The sequence below is a fragment of the Phacochoerus africanus genome, chromosome 6, assembly GCF_016906955.1.
Source record: "Phacochoerus africanus isolate WHEZ1 chromosome 6, ROS_Pafr_v1, whole genome shotgun sequence".
NCBI classification, from domain to species: Eukaryota; Metazoa; Chordata; class Mammalia; order Artiodactyla; family Suidae; genus Phacochoerus; species Phacochoerus africanus.
Window position 1 is genome coordinate 85,205,213 of NC_062549.1, and position 21,686 is coordinate 85,226,898.

General features: G+C 39.7%; 1 protein-coding gene across 1 annotated transcript in view; it reads left to right on the forward strand.

The window, feature by feature from the left end:
* Positions 1–1,014: 1,014 nt before the first annotated feature.
* TMCO1 (transmembrane and coiled-coil domains 1) overlaps positions 1,015–21,686 on the forward strand; it is a 52,558-nt gene continuing 31,886 nt past the window's right edge. Inside the window, exons 1-5 of the mRNA XM_047784024.1 lie at positions 1,015–1,283; positions 1,710–1,787; positions 7,265–7,324; positions 18,179–18,225; positions 20,780–20,847. Of these exons, the coding sequence (XP_047639980.1) occupies positions 1,214–1,283; positions 1,710–1,787; positions 7,265–7,324; positions 18,179–18,225; positions 20,780–20,847 (323 nt within the window). The 5' untranslated portion in view covers positions 1,015–1,213. The remainder of the gene's footprint in view (positions 1,284–1,709; positions 1,788–7,264; positions 7,325–18,178; positions 18,226–20,779; positions 20,848–21,686) is intronic.

The following is a 21,686-nucleotide window of genomic DNA, read 5'->3' on the forward strand; positions in this document are numbered from 1 at the left end:
GATAAGATATAAGATAAAGGAGTCTGGGAGTTCCTGTTGTGGCGCAGTGGAAACGAATCCGACTAGGAACCATGAGGACCTACACCACAGCTCTGCCTGGACCCCTAGCCTAGAACTTCCATATGCTGCAGGTGCAGTCCTAAAATTAAAAAAATAAATTAAAAATTAAAAAAATAAAAGGCTGGAGTTCCCATCGTGGCGCAGCGGAAACGAATCCAACTAGGAACACCATGAGGTTGCGGGTACGATCCCTGGCCTCGATCAGTGGGTTAAGGGATCCGGTGTTGCCATGAGCTGTGGCGTAGGTCCCAGCCGCGGCTCGGATCTAGCGTTGCTGTGGCTCTGGTGTAGGGTGGCATTTATAGCTCCGATTGGACCCCTAGCTTGGGAACCTCCATAGGCTGCTAGTGCAGCCCTAAAAAGCAAAAAAAAAAAAAAAAAAAAAAAAGGAATCCGGCAGCTTGTAGTAAAGATGTCATTGAACTTGCTTCTAAGCATTGTTCTTCAACAACACAGTGTAGGGTCACTGACTGCTTCAATCCCTTTCACTAGCTTTCTCTGACCAACCCCTCAACTGGGTCACCGCAGCATTCTGGATATACCTGTATAATACCCTAATCACACTGTATGTACCAGTTTCTCTCCTTCGCTAGGACGTGAGTGCCTGGAAGCCAGATGCCCATGACTCATTGATGTTCGCGGCCCCAGCCCCAAATCCGTGGCCTGGCACCGAATTTCGGAAAATTCGAAAGTCAATTTCTCCACTTTACACAAAACTTGGCTGAACTACCTACTTGGCCTTAGGTGTGGGGCTGAGGCAGAAATTCGGACAAGTCCAAACAAGCGGATTTCGAGCGAGAAGAAGGAGCACACCCACAACAACCACAACCAAAAGCTAAGGAGCCAGATCCCACGGAGGCAACACGGTCCCAGCTGCGCCAATTGCAACTCTCGCGAGATTCGGCGTCAGCGACAGCCCCCCTCAGCCCCCGACACTTGAAGCTCCGTTTCATCTGTATTCTCGCGGCTACGCAACAAGCCCGCGCGAGCACTTCCGGCGCTGCGCGCAGGAAGCGGAAGTGTTACTTCCCGTCTGTCAGAGTCGGTGTGTAACTCGGTGGTCCTGAAGTCTAGGAGTCGTGTACATTTTGCTTTCCCTGGCTCTCGAGCGCTTCCCCCCTAGCGGGTGGGAGTGCAGGGACGGAAGCGCGAGATGAGCACCATGTTCGCGGACACACTGCTCATCGTTTTTATCTCCGTGTGCACGGCTCTGCTCGCCGAGGGTGAGAGCGGCCGCTTCTCTGACGTTTGCTCAGTTCCTGGGGTGGGGGAAGGATCCCGGGCCCAAGGTCCCTCGCGCCACCAAGGTCGCGAGCCTTGCTTCCTTTGGCAGGGGCGGGGGTGGGGGTTTGTCTCCTCTACTCCAGGGAATCTTTCCTCCAGGAGCCAAAGGGATAGTGTGGAATCGATTGCCGAGGTTTCTTTGGCGTAGAGTAGATTTCACTTGGATTTCTGTGGAAGCACCTTCATAAAATGTCACAGTTGTTTTGGGTGTGAAGTAGGTTATCTTCACATTTGAAAAAAGTTAATTATTGCTGAATATAAGGCAAAAAGTTGAAAAGCATTCTTATCCAACAGTAACCACCAATAAAGGCTGTTGTAATTGTTCCAAACATTTCTTTATTAGCCTGTTGCTTCTAATATTTCAGGTATAACTTGGGTCCTGGTTTACAGGACAGACAAGTACAAGAGACTGAAGGCAGAAGTGGAAAAACAGAGTAAAAAATGTGAGTATGGCAACATCCTTTAGAAATAGTTGCAACACATCAAGCTCGCTGAGTGGCTGTTCACAGTACATGTTTTAGTAGCACCAACTGATATAAAAACCTTATAGTGGAGTTCCTGTTGTGGCGCAGCGGAAAGGAATCCGACTGGGAACCATGAGGTTGTGGGTTTGATCCCTGGCCTCGCTCATTGAGTTAAGGACCCCTCATTGCTGTGAGCTGTGGTATAGGCCTGCAGCTGTAGCTCCTATTGGACCCCTAGCTCTGATTGGAACCTCCACATGCCTCGGGTGTGGCCCTAAAAAGCAAACAAACAAAAACAACAAGAACTTTATAGAGATACAAAGGTGAATCCAACCTGAAGTCTCTTTAGATGCAAAATATGTAATATAAACATCAGCAGAGCAAAGGACCTGAGGGATACTTAATGTGCTGTGGTGGTTCTAAAGAGATCCCATTCGTTTGTGAGGGGCCATGGAAGCCGTTGTGATGCAGATGGCCCTGCAGTCCTTCTTGGATAGTTAGAACTTGGGTAGAGGACTAGATGGGGGAGGGAATTCCAGGCAAAGGAAATAGCATATGTACAGAAATATGGAAATTTTAATCAGTAGGGCGTGTTTGGAAAACAGTGGGTCAGTACGATTGTCTTGGGGATAAGCCGGCTTTCAGTTAGGTATGATGGTTGAACGAGTATTTGAAGAAAGGGTTAAGAACAAGTTGAGTTTGTTGTTTTTGAAATAAAACAGGAATTCTATAGGATACAGCTGAGGGGGCTACTAAGCGATGTAGAATGAATGGTTCTTCATAGGCTTGATTTGGCTTTCAGTCTTCTACCTCATCTTAGGACTTTATTCTATGATTTTTCTTTATGTCTTCATAAGTGTTTGAAATTTTTGTTCTTACAATATCCCATTTCCAATATCCACATAGCAACTGTTTGTGGTCAGTTATTCTCCCTTTAAAGAAAAGAAGATTGAGACTCAGAAAAGTTAAATGACACATTAATGTCACAGAGCAAACAAAGAATTAGAAGCCAAATTCAAACCTTTTAAATTGTGGTTTACTTATTTACTTATTCAGTGTTGATAGAGCACTTCAGCATATTTAAAAACCAAGCTTATTATCTTACCTTCACTCATGTGATCCTTTCCCAGGATTTCCCTGTTTGGTGAGCAGAATCTCCTTGCTTCCAGTGGTACAAGCTAGAAACCTTGCTATGCTTTCTTCATTTGGCTTTTGATTTTGCTCTTATCTTGTTGGTTGGTCTTTTTTTTTTTTTTCTTTTCAGTTTCCTTGTTGATCCTGTTCTTGACCTCCTGCTATAGAGGGTAACCCAAGGAGTTCCTGTCGTGGCGCAGTGGTTAACGAATCCGACTAGGAACCATGAGGTTGCGGGTTCGGTCCCTGCCCTTGCTCAGTGGGTTAACGATCCGGTGTTGCCGTGAGCTGTGGTGTAGGCTGCAGACGCGGCTCGGATCCCGCGTTGCTGTGGCTCTGGCGTAGGCCGGTGGCTACAGCTCCGATTCAACCCCTAGCCTGGGAACCTCCATATGCCGTGGGAGCGGCCCAAGAAATAGCAAAAAAGACAAAAAAAAGAGTAACCCAAAATTTATTTTTTTTCCTCTCTACTCACTCCTTTGGTGAAGTCATTCACGTGCTTTACTTGTCAGTGACTCCCAAATTTATATCCTTAGCCCACTCTCCTGAATGTTGTATTCACATGTCCAACTGTCGACTTGTTAATTCTGCTGGAATGTCTGATATACATCTCAGACCCAACCTGTCCAACTGAACACTTGTTCGTCACTTCCAAGCCTGTTAACATTGGTAGCCTTCACAGTCTTGACCAATGGTAATTCTGTCCTTCCCGTTGTCAGGACATAATCCTTGTGTAAGAATCTTTGATTCTTCTCTCACAGTCCATATCCAGTACTGTTGGGCTGCCTTCAGATATAGCCACAATCTGACCATTTTACATCACCTTCACTGATAACTACCATAGTCCAAGCCACCGTCATCCTTTGCGTGAGTTATTGTAATAACCTCCGACAAGTGTCCCTGTTTCCCTATAGTCTGTTCCCAAGATAGTAACCAGAACTACCCTTTTAAAAGTGCATCAGATCATGTCTCTCCTCTGCTCACACCCCTGTGATGGTGTCCCATTTTTACTCAGAGGAAAAGTCAACGTTTTCGCAGTGGCTACAGAGCTTTCCTCTTATGATTCTGATATTCTTTCCCTCTCATTCACTCTACTCCATCCCTACTGATGTGCTTGCTGTTCCTCACTATATGTTGGCCTCACTCCTATGCTAGAACCTTTCTAATGACTATCCCCTCTACCTAGCATATTCTCTATGATAGCGGCTTACCTGCTCTTCATATCATCTTCATATCTTTGTTCAGAGCTCACCTTAGTGAGTCTTAACTTGACCACCCTGTTTAATCAGCCCTCCTCCTCTACCATTGATGCTCCTCATCTCTCTTATCCTGATCTGTTTTCTATTTGTTTGTTTCATTCACCTGCTAGAATGAATGCTTCACCATGGCAGGGTTCTTTTTTATGATTGATGTGCCTCATGTACCTAGAAGAGTGGCTGGCACATGGTAAATGTCTATTCAATATTTATTGATTTGAATACTTTCTTCTCTCACCTTGTATGTGCACACTGTATATGTCTACTGTTGTTGTTTGGCTTTTTAGGGCCACACCCACAGCACATGGAAATTCTCAGCCTAGGGGTTGAATGAAAGCTACAGCTGCTGGCCTATACCACAGCCATGGCAACTCAGGATCCAAGCTGCGTCTGTGAACTACATCGTACTTCGTGGCAACGCTGGATCCTTAACCCACTGGGTGAGGCCAGGGATCAAACCAGCATCCTCATACATACTAGTTGGGTTTGTTACCACTGAGCCACAGTGGAAATTTCCTGAAAGGTTTTTTCTAAAATGTACCAAGTTTTGATTCAGGTGATCTCTAGACTCATGAGTGTGCTCTAAATGTCAGTGAGACTTCTTCCATTGTTACTTTTATAATATAGACAGTGAAAGAACACTTTAATAAATGAGAAAGAGTAAAGTATTATAGGTAATTGGATTCTTGTAACAAAATTAATTATTTGAAAACATTTATTAAGTACAAAGTATAAAGTGTTTCTTTTGTTTACAGTGGAATAGGATAAAGCTTTTAGGATAATCTATAAACTGAGAACACTAGAATTCAGAATGCAGCAATTACCAGGTCATGGGGAAAAAAGTATTTAATAGTAGACATCTTTTATTTTTTGTCAACTCTGCTATCTCCATTTCTTATGGGGTGAAGTTCTGGTGAATATGTATCAGCAAAAAGAGTTTCTTTGCAACTTTATGAGGTTAAAAGAAAGGTAATTTTTATTAACCTTAGAAAAGATTTAACTAGTTTCAATCTAGTTTGCTAGAAGACCAGGTTAATTTTCATAGTATCATCTTATGTTTCTATACTCTAGCCTTCTTTTTTGTCCTTTTGTCCTTTTTTTTTTTTGGCTTTTTAGGGCTACACCTGAAGCATATGGAAGTTCCCAGGCTAGGGGTTGAATTGGAGCTACAGCTGCCAGCCTACACCACAGCCACAGCAACACCAGATCTGAGCCTCACCTGCAACCTACACCATAGCTCATGACAAATGCCAGATCCTTAATGCACTGAGTGAGGCCAGGGATCGAACCTGCATCCTCATGGATACTAGTCAGCCTTGTTACCACTGAGCCACAACGGGAACTACCAGTAATACCAATTCTGCTTTTAGAATTTAGGCAGCAGTCTTAATATACTAGGGGAAAGATTCCTACCTGCCAGTTCTCTTTAATGCAGCTTTTAGAAATAATATATGTACTCTACTGTTTGCTAGTAAAGGAAGTATACTAAGATAATATAAGAAACAGATAATGTTAATAAAGTAAAAGTAATTTTTGGTATATCTATTGCTAATCTATTCATAGGTGATTAAAGATAGTAAATGTAAAATATAAATGTTACACTATTCTTCAGAATCTTACTATTATTCATATTAATTGAAAAGCCTCAGAAAAAGTTGGTCTTAGGTTTTTTTTGGCTTTCCTGATCTTCCTACCCTGTGCATGTATTTATCTTGCCAGTTGCCTGAACTATAATTGTTATTTGATTATCTGCCCTCACTAGCTTGTTTTTTAGAGGGCAAGGGTCATGTTTATCTTTTTATTTACCTAGAACAGTGCCTGTTAGGCAGCCAATAACTGAATGAATGAATTTCCACCTTCTGTAGTGAATATGAGAATGGAACTACAATTAATCATCAGAGAGCAGAATTTTAAAATTGTGTTTAGATACTTTATAAGGCAATAACCCTCAACCAGTGGTTTGAAAATCATTTCAGTTTTTTTTTTCTTTTTCTTATTAAATGGGCCATGTTTAATTCTACACTCACTTTCTCTAGACCACAGTGTTTTGTCATAGATTCATAGATCAGTTAACACAAGCAGCAGCTGTTTCACCAACAGCCTTGCTGTCTTTAAGCAGCAGCAAATGTCAAAAGTTCAGGAATAGGCCCAGAAGGATGATGAAAAGAATCAAGAAACATGTCTTACCAACTGTCAAAATAGCAGAGAAAAGCATCTGGTATCCAGAACAGCAGGTAGAAAGGGCATCAGCAATGACAGGCCTAATCCTGTAGGCTTGTTGGGGTAGCTGTCCCTACTTCCCAGTTCTGTCTTAAGGGACAAACCAGGGAACCTCATAAAAGTCCACATAATACAAATTAGTTATTTTGCCATAAGTCCCATGTAATCATCAGTTTTAATCAGAGTAGGTTTTCTTGAAAACTTGCTTATCACATTGATCTCTCCAAGTCTCAACACCAGGATGCCACACATCTTTGTGCTAAGGTTTCCTTCTTGAACTGATCATTGATCATTCATTTTCAGGCTGCAAAATCTCTGAGGATAATGCCAGTCACTAGAGTGTCTTATCAGCTGAGGCTCAGTGTTGTTAAGAGCCATCCTGGTTCTATCACCTGCGCCTTGGTTTCTCATGTTGAACATCAAGGATTCAGAGAACATCAGCATAAGACAAGGCCACTCTGTGGGTCTTATGGGGTCTTCTGGTGAGGCGAGGGTTGGTTGTGGTCACTGGGGGCAAGGACACGGTGGCGGAAGACCCAGGGAATATTCTTTGGCATGAGTTCTCCAGGTGGTCGCCATCCTGGCCCATTTCAGTTTTGATAATGACTTTGTCTTTATAAAGTCTTTTATGGGTATTTGATTAAAAATATTTACAATATAACTGTTTTAGTCTTAGAATTTTGTCTAGCTTTTTACTAAGTTAAAGTTAACTTAATCATGATCATAATCAAACTCATTGTGTGTAACTTTCTTGTAAGCTTTCATTGATTCAGCTGTGATGAAGCAACCTTTGTTCCCTTAGTGTACTGCATAATTAATTTTTACAAGTTACTATGTTGTTTACAGTGGAAAAGAAGAAAGAAACAATAACGGAGTCAGCTGGTCGGCAACAAAAAAAGAAAATAGGTAAGACGAGTTGCTGGTATACACAATATTGAGATTTTCCTGGGGAAAAATTCTTGGATGATGAAACTATAAAAGTTATTATTAGTAGTAACTCATGTTTGTTTATAGGTTTATGGTTTACAGTGCTTGTATACATTATTTTACTTGGTTTTCTCCACTATTTTATAGGGCAAGTTCAAGCAGTTGCTTGTTTTTTGCTCTTAGCTTTGAAATTTGAGTGTAGTAAAATGATGTTAACAGTCATGACTTTTGAACTTGGCTGAAGGTTCTTGGCATAGTTTATAAAAACGTATTGTTTTTCTTATCTGAGATGATTATATCCAATTAAGTCTGAGGTACTTGTGTTTATTGTTGCCATGGCTTCCTTACTGGTGATGGAACTCCACCAAGGCGTAGGAAATTATCTGCTGAGTAATTTTACCTAGTCTGAAAAATAATTATATGTCTTTGATTTTTCAGTGTAATTTAGAATTTAATTACAGAACGTAATTCTTTTCTAAAAAGACAGTTTATAAACGACTACATATGATTTGTATTTATACTTTATGATGCTTCCTGATTCTAAAATCAGGAAAAAATTGTTGTGAAATTGTGTATTTGGTTTAGCAGCTATGTCTGTATTCCTAGGACACTGCTATTAAATCTTAGGAGAGAACTCTACCAGGCTAGACTCTACCAGTGTCCTATTCTGGTTAAAGCTCTTCAGTTTAGCGTTAGGGGTATCAGATTATTATTATTATTTTTTTTGTCTGCAGCATATGGAAGTTCCCAGGCTAGGGGTCGAATCAGAGCCGCAGCTACTGGCCTACACCACAGCCACAGCAATGCCAAATCCAAGCCATGTCTGCAACCTATACCACAGCTTATGGCAATGCCGGATCCTTAACCCACTGAGCAAAGCTAGGGATCGAACCTGCATCTTCATGGATACTAGTCAGATTCATTTCCACTGAGCCATGGCAGGAGCTCCTGGGTATCAGATGTGTTCTAAGTGGCACACTCTTTTAGGTCCATGGCAAGATGCTACTGTATGTCTACTCTGGATGTGAATCACCTGGGAGGCATTAGAGAAACAAAGTAGAAAAAATTTCTGTCTTTAAAAGACAGAATTCCCTAGAGAGGGAAACAGATCAGTACAGTGTGATAAGTACTTTTGTAGAGATAAATTCTAAGTGTCATTAAGGTAAAGAAAAAGAATATCCAAGCCAACCTAGGGGATCAGGTTTTCTCCAAGAGGTAATGGTTAAATCTTGAAGCTTTACTGTAAATTAACTGAATAAAATATAAGTAAATAAAATACTGGTCACTATTTATTGAATCCTTAACATCTGCAACACACTGAAGTAAGTACTTTGCATGTATTTTTTTAATTCTCTTAACAATCGTATGTGGTAGTGAACAGTGTTAACCTCATTTTTATTTTATTTATTTTTTTGTCTTTTGTCTTTTTAGGGCTGTACCCACGGCATATGGAAGTTCCCAGGCTTGGGGTCCAATTGGAGCTGTTGTTGGGGGCCTACGACAGAGCTACAGCAACACGGGATCCAAGACTCGTCTTTGACCTACACCACAGCTCATAGCAACCCTGGATCCTTAACCCATGGAGCAAGGCCAGGGATCATACTGCAACCTCATGGTCCCTAGTCGGATTCGGATTCATTTCCAACATGAGGGAACTCCTTAACCTCATTTTTAGAGATGAGAAAATTGAAGCTTAAGTAACTTCCTTTTGGTCATTTAGTGGTATGATAGGATTAAGTCAGTGGTAGAGAAGGGGTTTGAACCTGGTCATTTATAACTTTAGAATCCACCTTTTTAAGCCCTGTATTTTCTAGGCAGAAGGATAGGCATATGCAAAGGCACAGAGGGACCAAATAGCAAGGTATATACCTGGATCTATAAACAGTTTAGTATAACAAATAAAAGAAGAGGTGTGTGGAATATTAGCAGATGAGGCTAGAGAAATAAGTAGGGCCTAGTTCATAAAGGTCTTTATCAGTTAATCTAAGGTAAGGAGGTTAACTCATATCCTGAAGGCTTCCCATTACCATTAAGGGATTTAAACAGAAGTTTGAAAACAGATTTTAAGGAAGGCAAGTCTGACAATAGGTTGGAAGATTGAAATCAGAGAGGGCATCATTCTAGAGGCAGGGAAGTTCAAAGACTTTTTAAAGTATCCTAGGCATAAAAATGGCAAGAACCTGAACTTGGCCAATGACAATGGGAAAGGGAGTAGGTGGTACAGAGTCAGTGGATATAGAGGAGGTAGATATAATAGGACTTAATGACTTTATTTTGGTGTATGCTACATAGAGAGGAGTAAATTTGGGAAGAAGCCCAGATTTCTGATTAGGAGAGGAAATATCAGAGGAGTAGCAGATTGGCATGAGGAAGAAGAGAAGAGGATTTCTGTTTTGAACATGTTGGAGTTGTAGTGCCTGTGTTATAATAGGATGGAAATATTTGGTACACTGTTGGATGTTTAGTTTGGAGCTGGAAGAGAGATAAAGCTACAAATAGATTTTAGAATTATATGCTTATAAGTTGTAATTGAGCCCATGAGGTAAATGAGATCACACAGGGAGACCAGATAAGTAAGAAAAGCAAAGTGCTGAGGATGGAGAGAGTCTTGAAACAATGAAATTTAAGGGATAGTAGAAATAGAGCTCTGAAAAAGTATTGCCAGAGAAGTTGGAAAGGAGTTGCATCACAGAAGTTGAAGGGAGAGTTTCAGAGGACAGGAAGGGTCATAGGGTGGGTGTTAAATATCTGAGAGGCATAATGGTGACAATCAGTGATTTAGCAAAAATAATTTCAGTGGCATGATAAGGGGACAGAGCCAGATTATATAGATTAGGGAGATAATGCATGGTGAGGAAGTAAAGACATTGAACATGGGCAGTTCTTTCAAGTGTCTTTGCTGTAAAGGATAGGCAAGATACAAAAATAGAAAGCAGGAGTTCCCAGTGTGGCTCCACGGGTTTAGGACCTGATGTTGTCTCTGAGGATGTGGGTTTGATCCCCTGGCCTTGCTCAGTGGGTTAAGAATCTGGTGTTGCTGCAAGCTTTGGCGTAGGTCGCAGACATGGCTCGGATCTCATGTTGCTCTGGCTGTGGTGTAGCCCAGCAACTTCAGCTCAGATTCAACCTAGCCTGGAAACTTCCCTGTGCCACAGGTGCAGTCTTAAAAAAAAAGGGGGTGGGTACATATTATCCCCTGCCCTTAAATTGACAACACAAGGTATCTTACACTCAAATTATTTTAACATGGAATGCAACCTTGAATTGTTCGCTCACCAAAATGCCAAAATGTCATCAGAAGGTAAAAAAATACATATTTATGAAGAGTTGCTTATCAAAATTTTAACTGGTTATAAGACAGTATTTATTAGGAGTTGCTTGAAGGACAAACATCCTATCCATTCTTTTTGTTTGTTTGTTTTTGTTTTTTAGGGCTGCACCTGTGGCATTATGGAGATTCCCAGGGTAGGGGTCTAATTGGAGCTACAGCTGCCAGCCTACACCACAGCAATGCAGGATCCAAGCCGAGTCTGCAACCTACACCACAGCTCACAGCAATGCCAGATCCCTAACCCGCTGAGCGAGGCCAGGGATTGCACCTGAAACCTCATGGTTCCTAGTCGGATTCGTTTCCACTGTGCCATGATGGGAACTCCCATCCTGTCCATTCTGTAGATTATAAATTTTACTCTTAAATTAAGCTAGATGATCAGAAATTTGTAAACCTAAACTTGTAGTATTTTGGACTTGACAAAATTGCTTTTCCGTTTCACCTTGGCATTTGCACCATTGGGCATGTTATGAAAAACTCAGCCAGATAAAATTTATTGTAGTACTACTGTGGAATGTTTTTGAAAACCTTGTGTACAAGGTGATACTCCTTTGACAAAAAAATATGGAAACTTTCTAGTAGTTTTTCAATGTCAAAAAAGCATTGATTCTCATAAATACTGATTTATTGTTAGCTTATTGACACTATGCTTGAACTGATGGTTCCCTCCAGCCCCTGCTTTGAACTGGCTGCTATTAGAGTCAGATTTGCTTTTCACCCCCAGCAACTTTATAAGACCACTTAAATGGGTTTTTGTATACTGCCCCTATCTACCATTTTGTGATTGTTGCAACTCTTACTTTCCCTTTGCTTAGATTCCGCACTTGGGCTTCTTTACAAAATCAAATGTAGTAGTGGGTGGACTATAAATAAAGAGTGATACTGCTGCCCTGAAAGAAGCGAGTTCTCAGTAACTGGGGAGGGAACAGCATATTCAGTGTTTCAGAGAAGCGAAAGGTTGATATCACTAGGTGAAGCTCTTTCCAAGAGCTTCAAGAATGATCTTGGATAGAGCCATTAAATTTGAAAGTGAAGTGTCTGAAGATTTTATGTTTCTCATTCTTAATTTCAGGAGCAGATATTTTCATTATTTTACATTTCCTTCTCATAGAAGAGAAACTACTTTTGACGTATGAATTTTATTTATTTATTTGTTTGTTTGTTTATTTATTTTTAGGACCACACACATGGCATATGGAGTTGCCCAGGCTAGGGGTCTAATAAGAGCTACAGCTGCTGGCCTAAGGCACAGCCACAGCAACTTGGGATCTGAGCCTTGTCTGCAACCTACACCACAGCTCAAGGCAACGCCAGATCCTTAACCCACTGAGCAAGGCTAGGGACCAAACCTGCAACCTCATGGTTCCTGGTCGGATTCGTTTCCGCTGCACCACAATGGGAAGGCCTGATGTATGAATTTCATTTATTTAGTTCTTTTGGCTGCTGTCAAGTTACCTCAAGTAATGAGGAATTTAAGGATATATGTGATCCAGAATTTAGGAAAAGCTGAATTGATTGGTGACAGGAAAGCAAGAACTGTGTGAAAGCAAGTGCTGCAGGCAGAACAAGCCCTGAGATAAAGCCAGACCCTTTGGGCTCCGTTGTTAATTCTCAGTACTTCTGTTGTTGAGCTTTCCTACTTTCTCTGCGGTGCTTTCCTAGCATTTAGTTTTTGTCTGCACCTAACTTTGGCTTGTGTCCTGTGGTTCTTTCTATCTTGGTACTATTCATAAAGTGCTCTCCAGGATACCTGTGTCACCGCTGCTTGAGATACTTGTTATAAATAAAGGGTTCTGAGTCTTACTCCCAGGCTTTACTGAAACAGAGTTTCTAGACATGAAACCCGGGAGCCTGCCTTTTTAATAAGCTGCCCAGGTAAATCTCAGACAAACTAAAGTTTGAGAGCCAATACTATATTATTGTTTTTCTGCTTCTGTTCCTGTTATTAAATGATTTACTTTTTCAAATTCCTGGAAGAAGGAATCCAGTTAACTCAATTCGTCTTTTTAATGCCATAGGTCATGGGAAAGACCATGGATTGGGTTACCTTTTTGGTCCATTGTGGCAGGACAGGGGGTGTTAGGAATCCTCCTAAGGTTGAACCTCAACAAAGACTGTGGTGAGAGGCAGATATTCCCCAGAAGGTGGCCAGCAAAAGGAGGGCAGGCATTTGCTAAATGGGATATGTATCTCCTTTCTTGGTGACTTGGAAATGTGGGCAGACATTTTTGAAATTTATTTGGGGCCCTGAATTTATATATTTATTCTAGGCCTTTATCTATGCTGTTTGGACTTTCCATAAAAGAAGGCTGTATCAGTCATTTCACTTAAATTTTGCTTCTCCTAACATACATGAAATTTTAAAGGCATGTTGTTAATTGGTCTTCCATTCAGTACAACTAAGAATATAGAATATATACCTAACTCATTTAATCTGTAGAGCGGCATCTGCTGCTTTGATCATCTCTTCCTTATTTGAAAATGTTCCCCATCTCCCAAACTGATCAGTTGGATCAGACTACCCAGCTGCCTCCTGAGTCCTTTCATTGATTTATGTTCTTTGACAGAAAAGACACTGGTTATTGACTAAGATAAATTAGGTTTTCCTTCTTGGTTAAATTATATTGTCTTGTAAAAGCCTACTGCTGTCAAATAAAAATATGTAACAGATTGGCTTGAGGTTTGTTCATTCTGTGGTCAGAATGAATGTCATCATTGCTATTAGTTTATTCGGTAGCTATAAAAATACAGCCTCTTTTTAGTTGGTGTGTTCCCCTCTAGAATTTTAATTTTTCCTTTTGTCTGTCATTTTGGATAATAAATCATTCTAGAATATAAATGTATCTTTTTCATACTTCCAGTTTCTTCTCTCCATGAAATTTCTTCAAATTTCACGGAGGTTGTATTCCAAAAGTTAAGTAGTAAATGGGTGTATAGAATTCCTTTCAAATGGAGGAAATGAGGTAAGCTTGTCCTCAGTATTAAATCCTGAGCTTCTAGATGTCATACAGCAAAGGATAGTTCACACAGGACAAGTGAACACTGAATGACACATAATATTTATTTACAGCTGTATTCATCTTTAAATTCAAGATCTTCAAGGGAGGTATAGAAGGTTTTAGAAACATTTTCACCCTCCTGTTGTCACCCTAACAGAATATGATAGAAACTCTAAAGGGTGTTTTAAGAACTTTTAAGGACTTAAATGTTTCATTTCTTACCGTGTCTTAACAGAATATCCTTACAAAACTTGAATCTTACATTTTAAATAGTGAGAATTAATAGAATAGATCTTTGCTTAGCAATTATTAGAGTCAGGGTTTGGTAGTTGCAATGGAAGAGAAATAAAGAAGGAGTTTAATACTTTTCTAAGACCCGAAAGAAAAAAAGAGGGTAAAAGGTAATGTGGGTCTTGGGAGAGAGAGGGAGAATAGAGCATCTGAGATGGAATTAACTGAACTGGGATAAGAGAAAAATGATAATGGAAAGACTTCAGATTAGGCATTTCTCCCAGCAATTATTTAAAGGTACCATCAGTTTGGGGGGTTAATGGGAAGAAATGGAGGTATGTAAACCTAGCTGTGGCTTCATGGGGATATTTACAAGTGTGTTGTTCATAACTTGGGGAGTACCTGAAATTGCTTCCCTATTGGTTACATTTCCATTTGATCAGATTTGCTCTTTCCCAAATGGGCTTTTTTTTTTTTTTTTTTTGGATTTCTGAAGACTCTTACACTGTCTAGGACTTTTAATATTAAATTCCTTGTCTTTTGTAGTGTTTATGCTTCTTGAGGCATCTTAGCATTTCGTATCAGCTAAATAGTTCAGGTTCATTTCAGATGGAACTTTGCATGTGTAGTTGACCCTTGAACAACATGGGGGTTAATCTATGTGTGATTTACAGCCAGCCCTCATATCTGGGGTTCCTATGCGTCCCTGGATTCAACCAACCACAGAATGTGGAGTATTGAAAAATATCCATGTATGAGTGGACCTATGCAATTCAAATGTGCATTGTTCAAGGGGCAACTGTATAATAATTCCCTGTTTAAATATATTATCTGTTTAGTGTGTTCCTTTATCCTCTTTCACTTTTTTCTCCCTGCCCTTTTTTTTTTTTTTACAGAGACCTTTGATTTGTTTTTGTCTTTTTAACCAAATTTACCTTTTTATATAGTATCTTTTTGATTCTGTTCTATTGAGAATGGTCCCTAGTGAATGATGAGATCACTGGAACACATAATACATACTTTTCAGGTTTCCACAGGCACAGCTATCTTTTAATTATCCATGAGTAAAATACCTGTGCTGAGAATTAGCTTTAATTTCTTCTACCATACCATCTAGCTACATCTTGAGTGGCTGATGGTGCTATGCCATGAGTCTTTCAGAACAAGTGAGGAGTGAAAGCAAACATCTAAGAAACCTGACTCTGTTTCTTTTACCCCCTCCAAATCCAAATGAACATTAACTTAAAACACAACTAAAACTTACTTATATGGTGGGCACTTAAAAACAGTTTGAATTGAGAACTCTTTAGGCACAGCAGTATTGGGATGTATCATAGAGCTATGCTGTTGTATTCTTGTTAAGCTCTGTATACATATAATCTCCCTTGACACTATGGTTAAAGTTTCTGTTTGGACATAATTGACAAAAGTAGAGTCAAACTTCAGAAGAACGATGTCACTTTATTGTACTCTCAGCCTTTTAGGCTTTTTGTGCCTCTTCAGGCCATCAGCTTTATTATAAAGGACTTCTGAAATCCTTTGAAAGGGATTTTTGGTATAATGTGTTTTTGTATCAGCTCTTATTATATTCCTAATTCATTCATGAGGCAATATTGAGCATATACTACAATACTGAGCAACTAAATACATGCTGGTTACTGAGTAAACAAAGAAGAAGAAGGCATAGGTAGTCCTTGTCCTCTAAGAGCCTACTTTCTAGTTGGGTTGTTGAGAACATAAGCATTATAACAGAAGGTAAAATTTCAATAAGTATAGTGAGAGAGGTGTGCTTGGAATATTTTGGAAGCATAAAATAAAGACTTTAAATCCAGTGGCTAAGACTGCATTGTCCTTATAGCAGCCTCTAGCTACATTTGACTGTTTAAATTGTAAATTAATTAAAGTTAAATAAAGTTAGAATTTCAGTTCCTCAATCATACTAACCACATTTCATTGCTTGGTAACTGTATGTAGCTAATGACTACTGCATTGCCAGCACAGATATAGGATATTTTCATGATCGTAGAAGGTTCTTTAGAATAGTGTTGCTTAAGGAATTACGATTTTCAAAAGAAGGTGACACAAGAGCTGATGCTTCAAAGTTGAGTACAGGCTAGCCAGGAAAGGATTGGATAGGGTAGGATAAAACATTCAAGGTGGAGGTAGGATAACCAACAATCCCAATTTTCTAGAACTGAGGAGTTTCTTAGGATGTGAGGTTTTCAGAGCAAAAACTGGAACAGTTGGGGAAAACTGGGACAGCTGGTCACCCAAGGTAAAAGAGACTTTATGAACAAAGACTAAATCAAGAGAAAAGCATCACATGTAGAGGAATTTAAAGTTGTTTGGTGTTGTAAGAACGTAAAAGTTGATGGGAATGGTTGGGGATGTGGCTGCAGAAGTAAGCAGGGGCCAGATACAGGACTAGCAAGTGGTATTGAAACATGATCTTCTGGAGTTTCCGTTGTGGTGCAGCAGAAACGAATCCGACTAGGAACCATAATGTTGCGGGTTCAATCCCTGACCTTGCTCAGTGGGTTAAGGATCCGGCATTGCCATGAGCTGTGGTATAGGTCGCAGACACGGCTCGGATCTGGAGTTGCTGTGGCTCTGGTGTAGGCCGATAGCAACAGTGTGGATTAGACCCCTAGCCTGGAAACTTCCATATGCCGCAGGTGCAGCCCTAAAAAGACAAAAGACAAAAAAAAAAAAAAAAAAAAAGAAAAGAAAAAAAAAGAAAGAAAAAGAAAAGATCTTCTAAGGATAAAAATCCATGGAACGATTTTAAGCTGTGTTTTAAGCTGTGTTTTAAGCCGTAATTGTGTTCAGTTTTGCCTTTTAGGTAGATTTGACATGGATTTATGTGGAAGGTAGATTTGAGGGAACAAGTTTGGAGGCAGTGAAACCTGTTAGGAGAGCTGAAGTAATAGAGTAAGAGATGTGAGAAATCCTAAGGAAGGAAGGAAGTATAGTAAGGAGGAGGTGAGGAGGTGGATTTCATAAATTATTTATGAAGTATAATTGATAGGACTTGGTGTTTGATTGGACAAGAGAGTAGGGAGTCAAGGATGCACCAAGGTTTCTAGCATAGATGCTTTTCTATCCGTCTTTTCATGTCTCAGTGGCAGTCCTTTCCCCCTTCTACTTGTTTTATGCTTCTTTACCTTTTAGTCAACTCTTAACCCTGATCCTCAAACTCCCAATTTTAAGTACTTATTGCATTGTAAGAGAACTGACTGCTCAGGTAGAAAAGGAGCTCCAACCCCTGGATACACCTGAGCTCCATCTCATTTTCCTCATGTTCTTCCGTGTATCTTCACTATCCCCACTCTCTCCTGCCTGTATCCTTTCATCTCAGGGAGAACAAACTGGATAGGAGCCTTCAGGAAAAGAGATCTTATATTACACCATGTACTGTTTGGAAACTGCAATCTAGTCTGCAGTTCCTGTAGGCCTGTTCTTCTTCCTTTTCTTTACTTTCCTGAATTTGCCAGCCTTTAACACCAGTTTAATATATTCCAACTGAATATTTTTAATTGTAAATGGTATTACATTTTTATTTCATCTCTTCCTATGAGGGTGCAGATTCATGTGTGTTTTGTTCATTCATTTCTCTCTTGCGCTCAGAAAAGTGCTTGGCATGTAGTAGGTAATCAATAAATATTTGTCGAAAAATAAATTGATCCTGGTGGTAAAGTTACATGATCAAAGAAAGCAAAAGCATAATATATAGAGAGATCATTAGGTTAGGAGTTAATAAACTTGGATTCTAGCCCTGGCTTTGCCATAAAACACTTGCGTGGTCTCTGAGAAGTCACTTTTCCTTTCTTGGGCCTCAGTTCCTTCATAGGTACAACAGTGAAGTCCCTTATGTTGATGGAGTACAGTAAATAAGTGCATTAATGTGCTGCTGAGACTTCTTTAGCACTTTTGGTTTTGTGTATATAACAATTTTCTTGAAATATATGTCAAATTGTCTAGCTTTCTAAGTAACTTAACTATGAAACTATGCTTATTTTTAGATTGACTAAACTGTAATATGAAAGAACTTGAGTCTTAAAGTCATCTTAATTAGCTTTTGATTTTTAGACTCCGTGCTCTCTAAAAGAAACCGAAAGGGAGGGAGAAAATATGAGATGGGTAATTAATGTCTGAAACCTAAGTATATTCTAGGTATTCAGCTTATTATTAAGTTATACCAGTCAGTGACAGTTTAACATTTGCTTTGTGCTCAGCACTGTGTATATTGACCAGTTGATTAATTCTTTGCAGAGAGGCAAGAAGAAAAACTGAAGAATAACAATAGAGATCTATCAATGGTAAGAGTCTTAAATATAACTTTGTCATAAACCACATGTTTTTAGAAAAAGACTGTGATTTGCATCAAGTACACTCTGCTTATCATTTCAGAAATTTATAGTTTATGAAAGCTATAAATAATATCATGGTTGTTCCTGGACCATATAGAAGTGAACATATGCTTACTGGGCTGAAGCTTCTTGTAAGTAATATGAATGAATAGCTTTTTTAGGCTGTCGCAGAGGTCATAATTGGTCCCTTTCACACAGTTTTTATTAGCTTCCCCCTTAGGTTTTCAAATAAAGTAGCTGACTTTCTTTTTCTTCCTCATGTTATTCATGAGTCTTTGGCTTTATGGTGACCTGTAATCCCAACATAGGAGTTGGCCATTATGATTATGATTAGCTGCACTTGCGGAAGTTCCTGGGCCACAGATCAAACTCGCACCACAGCAGTGATGCAGACTGCTGCAGCGACAACACCAGATCCTTAACTCAGTGCACCAGAAGGGAATGAACTGTGGCCTTTATTCTTTAAGAGGCTTTTGGTTCTAAGGGTCAGGCAGACAGAAAGGAAAAGTGATTTTCTTTTTTTTCTTGTCTTTTTTTTTTGCCATTTCTTGGGCTGCTCCTGCGGCATATGGAGGTTCCCAGGCTAGGGGTCTAATCGGAGCTGTAGCCACCAGCCTATGCCAGAGCCAGGCAACGTGGGATCCGAGCCGCGTCTGCGACCTACACCACAGCTCACGACAATGCCGGATCCTTAACCCACTGAGCAAGGCCGGGGATGGAACCCGCAACCTCATGGTTCCTAGTCAGATTCCTTAACCACTGAGCCACGACGGGAACTCCTGATTTTCTTTTTAAAAGAAAAAGCAATTTTCTTTTTTAAAGGAAAAGTGATTTTATTAGCCATTTACTCATTTTTTTACAGTTATTTTATTTATAAAAAGTAGAGTTTGTTTAAGCACGTCTTTCTGAGGCTAATTATATTGCTTGACTAATTTTTCTTTTTTTTCTTTTTTTTTGTCTTTTGTTTTTTTGCCATTTCTTGGGCCACTCCCATGGCATATGGAGGTTCCCAGGCTAGGGGTTGAATTGGAGCTGTAGCTGCCAGCCTACACCAGGGCCACAGCAACGTGGGATCCGAGCCATGTCTGCAACCTATACCACAGCTCACAGCAACGCCGGATCCTTAACTCACTGAGCAATGCCAGGAATCGAACCCGCAACCTCATAGTTCCTAGTCAGATTCGTTAACCACTGCGCCACGACGGGAACTCCTGCTTGACTAATTTTTCTAGTTAATTTCTGTATATTTAACAAAAAATAAAAAATTGCTGATTAATAAAATCTTATGTGTTTATGTTCTTTTGTTTATTTATACTTTTTTTTTTGCCTTTTTTAGGGCTGCACCCATGGCCTATGGAAGTTCCCAGGCTAGGGGTCGAATTGACAGCCACAGCAACATGGTATCTGAGCCGCATCTGCCACCTACACTATAGCTCACCAAAACGCCAGATCCTTAACCCACTGAGTGAGGCCAGGGAGCGAACCTGCATCCATATGGATACTAGTCGGGTTGGTAACCTGCTGAGCCACAACGGAAACTCCCTGTTTATTTATACTTTTATGGCATAAGTAATTAAGATAGGTGTTAGCTACAGGTAACAAAATACCTAGCAGTGACTCAAACATATGAAAGTCTTTTTTATTTGCTCAAGAGGTGCAGAGATTGGTAGTCCTGGGCATGGTCATGTCATTAAGGACTCAGGTTAGCCTTCCTTAGCTCATAGTTGTTTGATGATGTTTTACTGTCAGGCATTATGTTTTTCATTCTAGGCAAGAAAAATGGGCAAAAGGTCTAAAGGGATGCTAGCCAAATTTGTCCCCTCGCATCTTTTTTTTTTTAATTAAAATATAGTTGATTTACAATGTTGTGCCAATTTCTGCTGTACAGCAAAGTGACTCAGTCATATATATATATTTATATATATATATATATATATATATATATATATATATACACATTTCTTTTTTTTTAACATTCTTTTTTTAACATGATCTGTCCCAGGAGATCAGATATCGTTCCCTGTGCCATACAGGAGGACTTTGTTGTTTATCCATTCTAAATGTAATAGAACTACCAACTCCCAGTCCATCCCTGTCCCTCCTCCCATTCCACCCCTCTTGGCAACAACAAGTCTGTTCTCCATGTCTGTGAGTCTGTTTCTGTTCTGTAGATAGGTTCATTTGGTATTTCTGTCTTTCTCTTTCTGACTTACTTCACTTAGTATGATCATCTCTAGCTGAAAGGTGTGTCCTTTTTAAAATTCTGGTTAGTACATGTGTTTGTAACTCATTGGCCAGAATTGGGTCCACATGGCCACCCCAATACTATTCCTCAGAAAATGGCAAGGACAAGAGGCCTTAAAGGTGGAGGGTGGGTTAGCCAGTTAACAAGTTTTTGCCAAGGAGCACCTTATAAAAATGAAATGAAACCAAAACTTTTGGGGTATGCTTTAGTGGTGGTTTTTCTTTAGTGTGAAATGACAATTCGTTGGTCTCCTTATAGGTTCGAATGAAATCCATGTTTGCAATTGGCTTTTGTTTTACTGCCCTGATGGGAATGTTTAATTCCATGTGAGTATCCTTTTATATGGTTTTATCTAACTACTGCTGTATGTGTGTGTATATGTGAGCAATTAACTTTTTTTGGTAATATTTTGTTTTGATGGTTCAAATTTGCAGAAGTATTAAGAATAGTATATCCATTATCCAGGTTCACAGTTGATAACATTTTGCCTCACTTGGTATCCTTTTTTCTGTTTCTCCATATCATATGTGTACTCATTCATACATTTTTTTGTGTATTTTTCTTAATCATTCAGGGGTTTGTTACAGGCTTCATACCTCTTTACCCATAATTACTAAAGTGTGTATTTCCTAAGAACATGAACATTCTCTTAATTAACCTCAATCCAATTATCAAAATCAAGAGGAATTTAATTTTGATAGAATACAATTATGATAATTTTTTCACCCTCTTAATATTGGGGATATCTTACGTATAAGGTAATGACTTAGTATTATGGGGCCTCTAAAAAGAGTTTAATATATCCTTGGGTTTTTAAGTTCCTTACTAGCATCCTGCTTCAAAATGAAGGTAGTCATATAGAGATGCTTTGGCTCTTAAAATAGAGCCTTAACCACTATAATCTTGTTTAATGATAAGGTAAGTTATTATTGTCTAAACCAGCATATAGTAGGCCTGAGTGATTGTGAGAGACTGCTTTTGAGAGAAGCTGAGAACATATCCAAAAACAACAAGCAGTCATTTATCGCTTTTCAAAGCTCACCTGGTCTGTCCCATGTCTATTAGAATCCTCCTCAGTCACTCTTTTCCTTCCCTCTCTTCTACTCTTCCTCCCCTGCTGCTTTCCTCTCTGTCTCTCCCTCTCTTTGTACCCACGTCTTGCCCC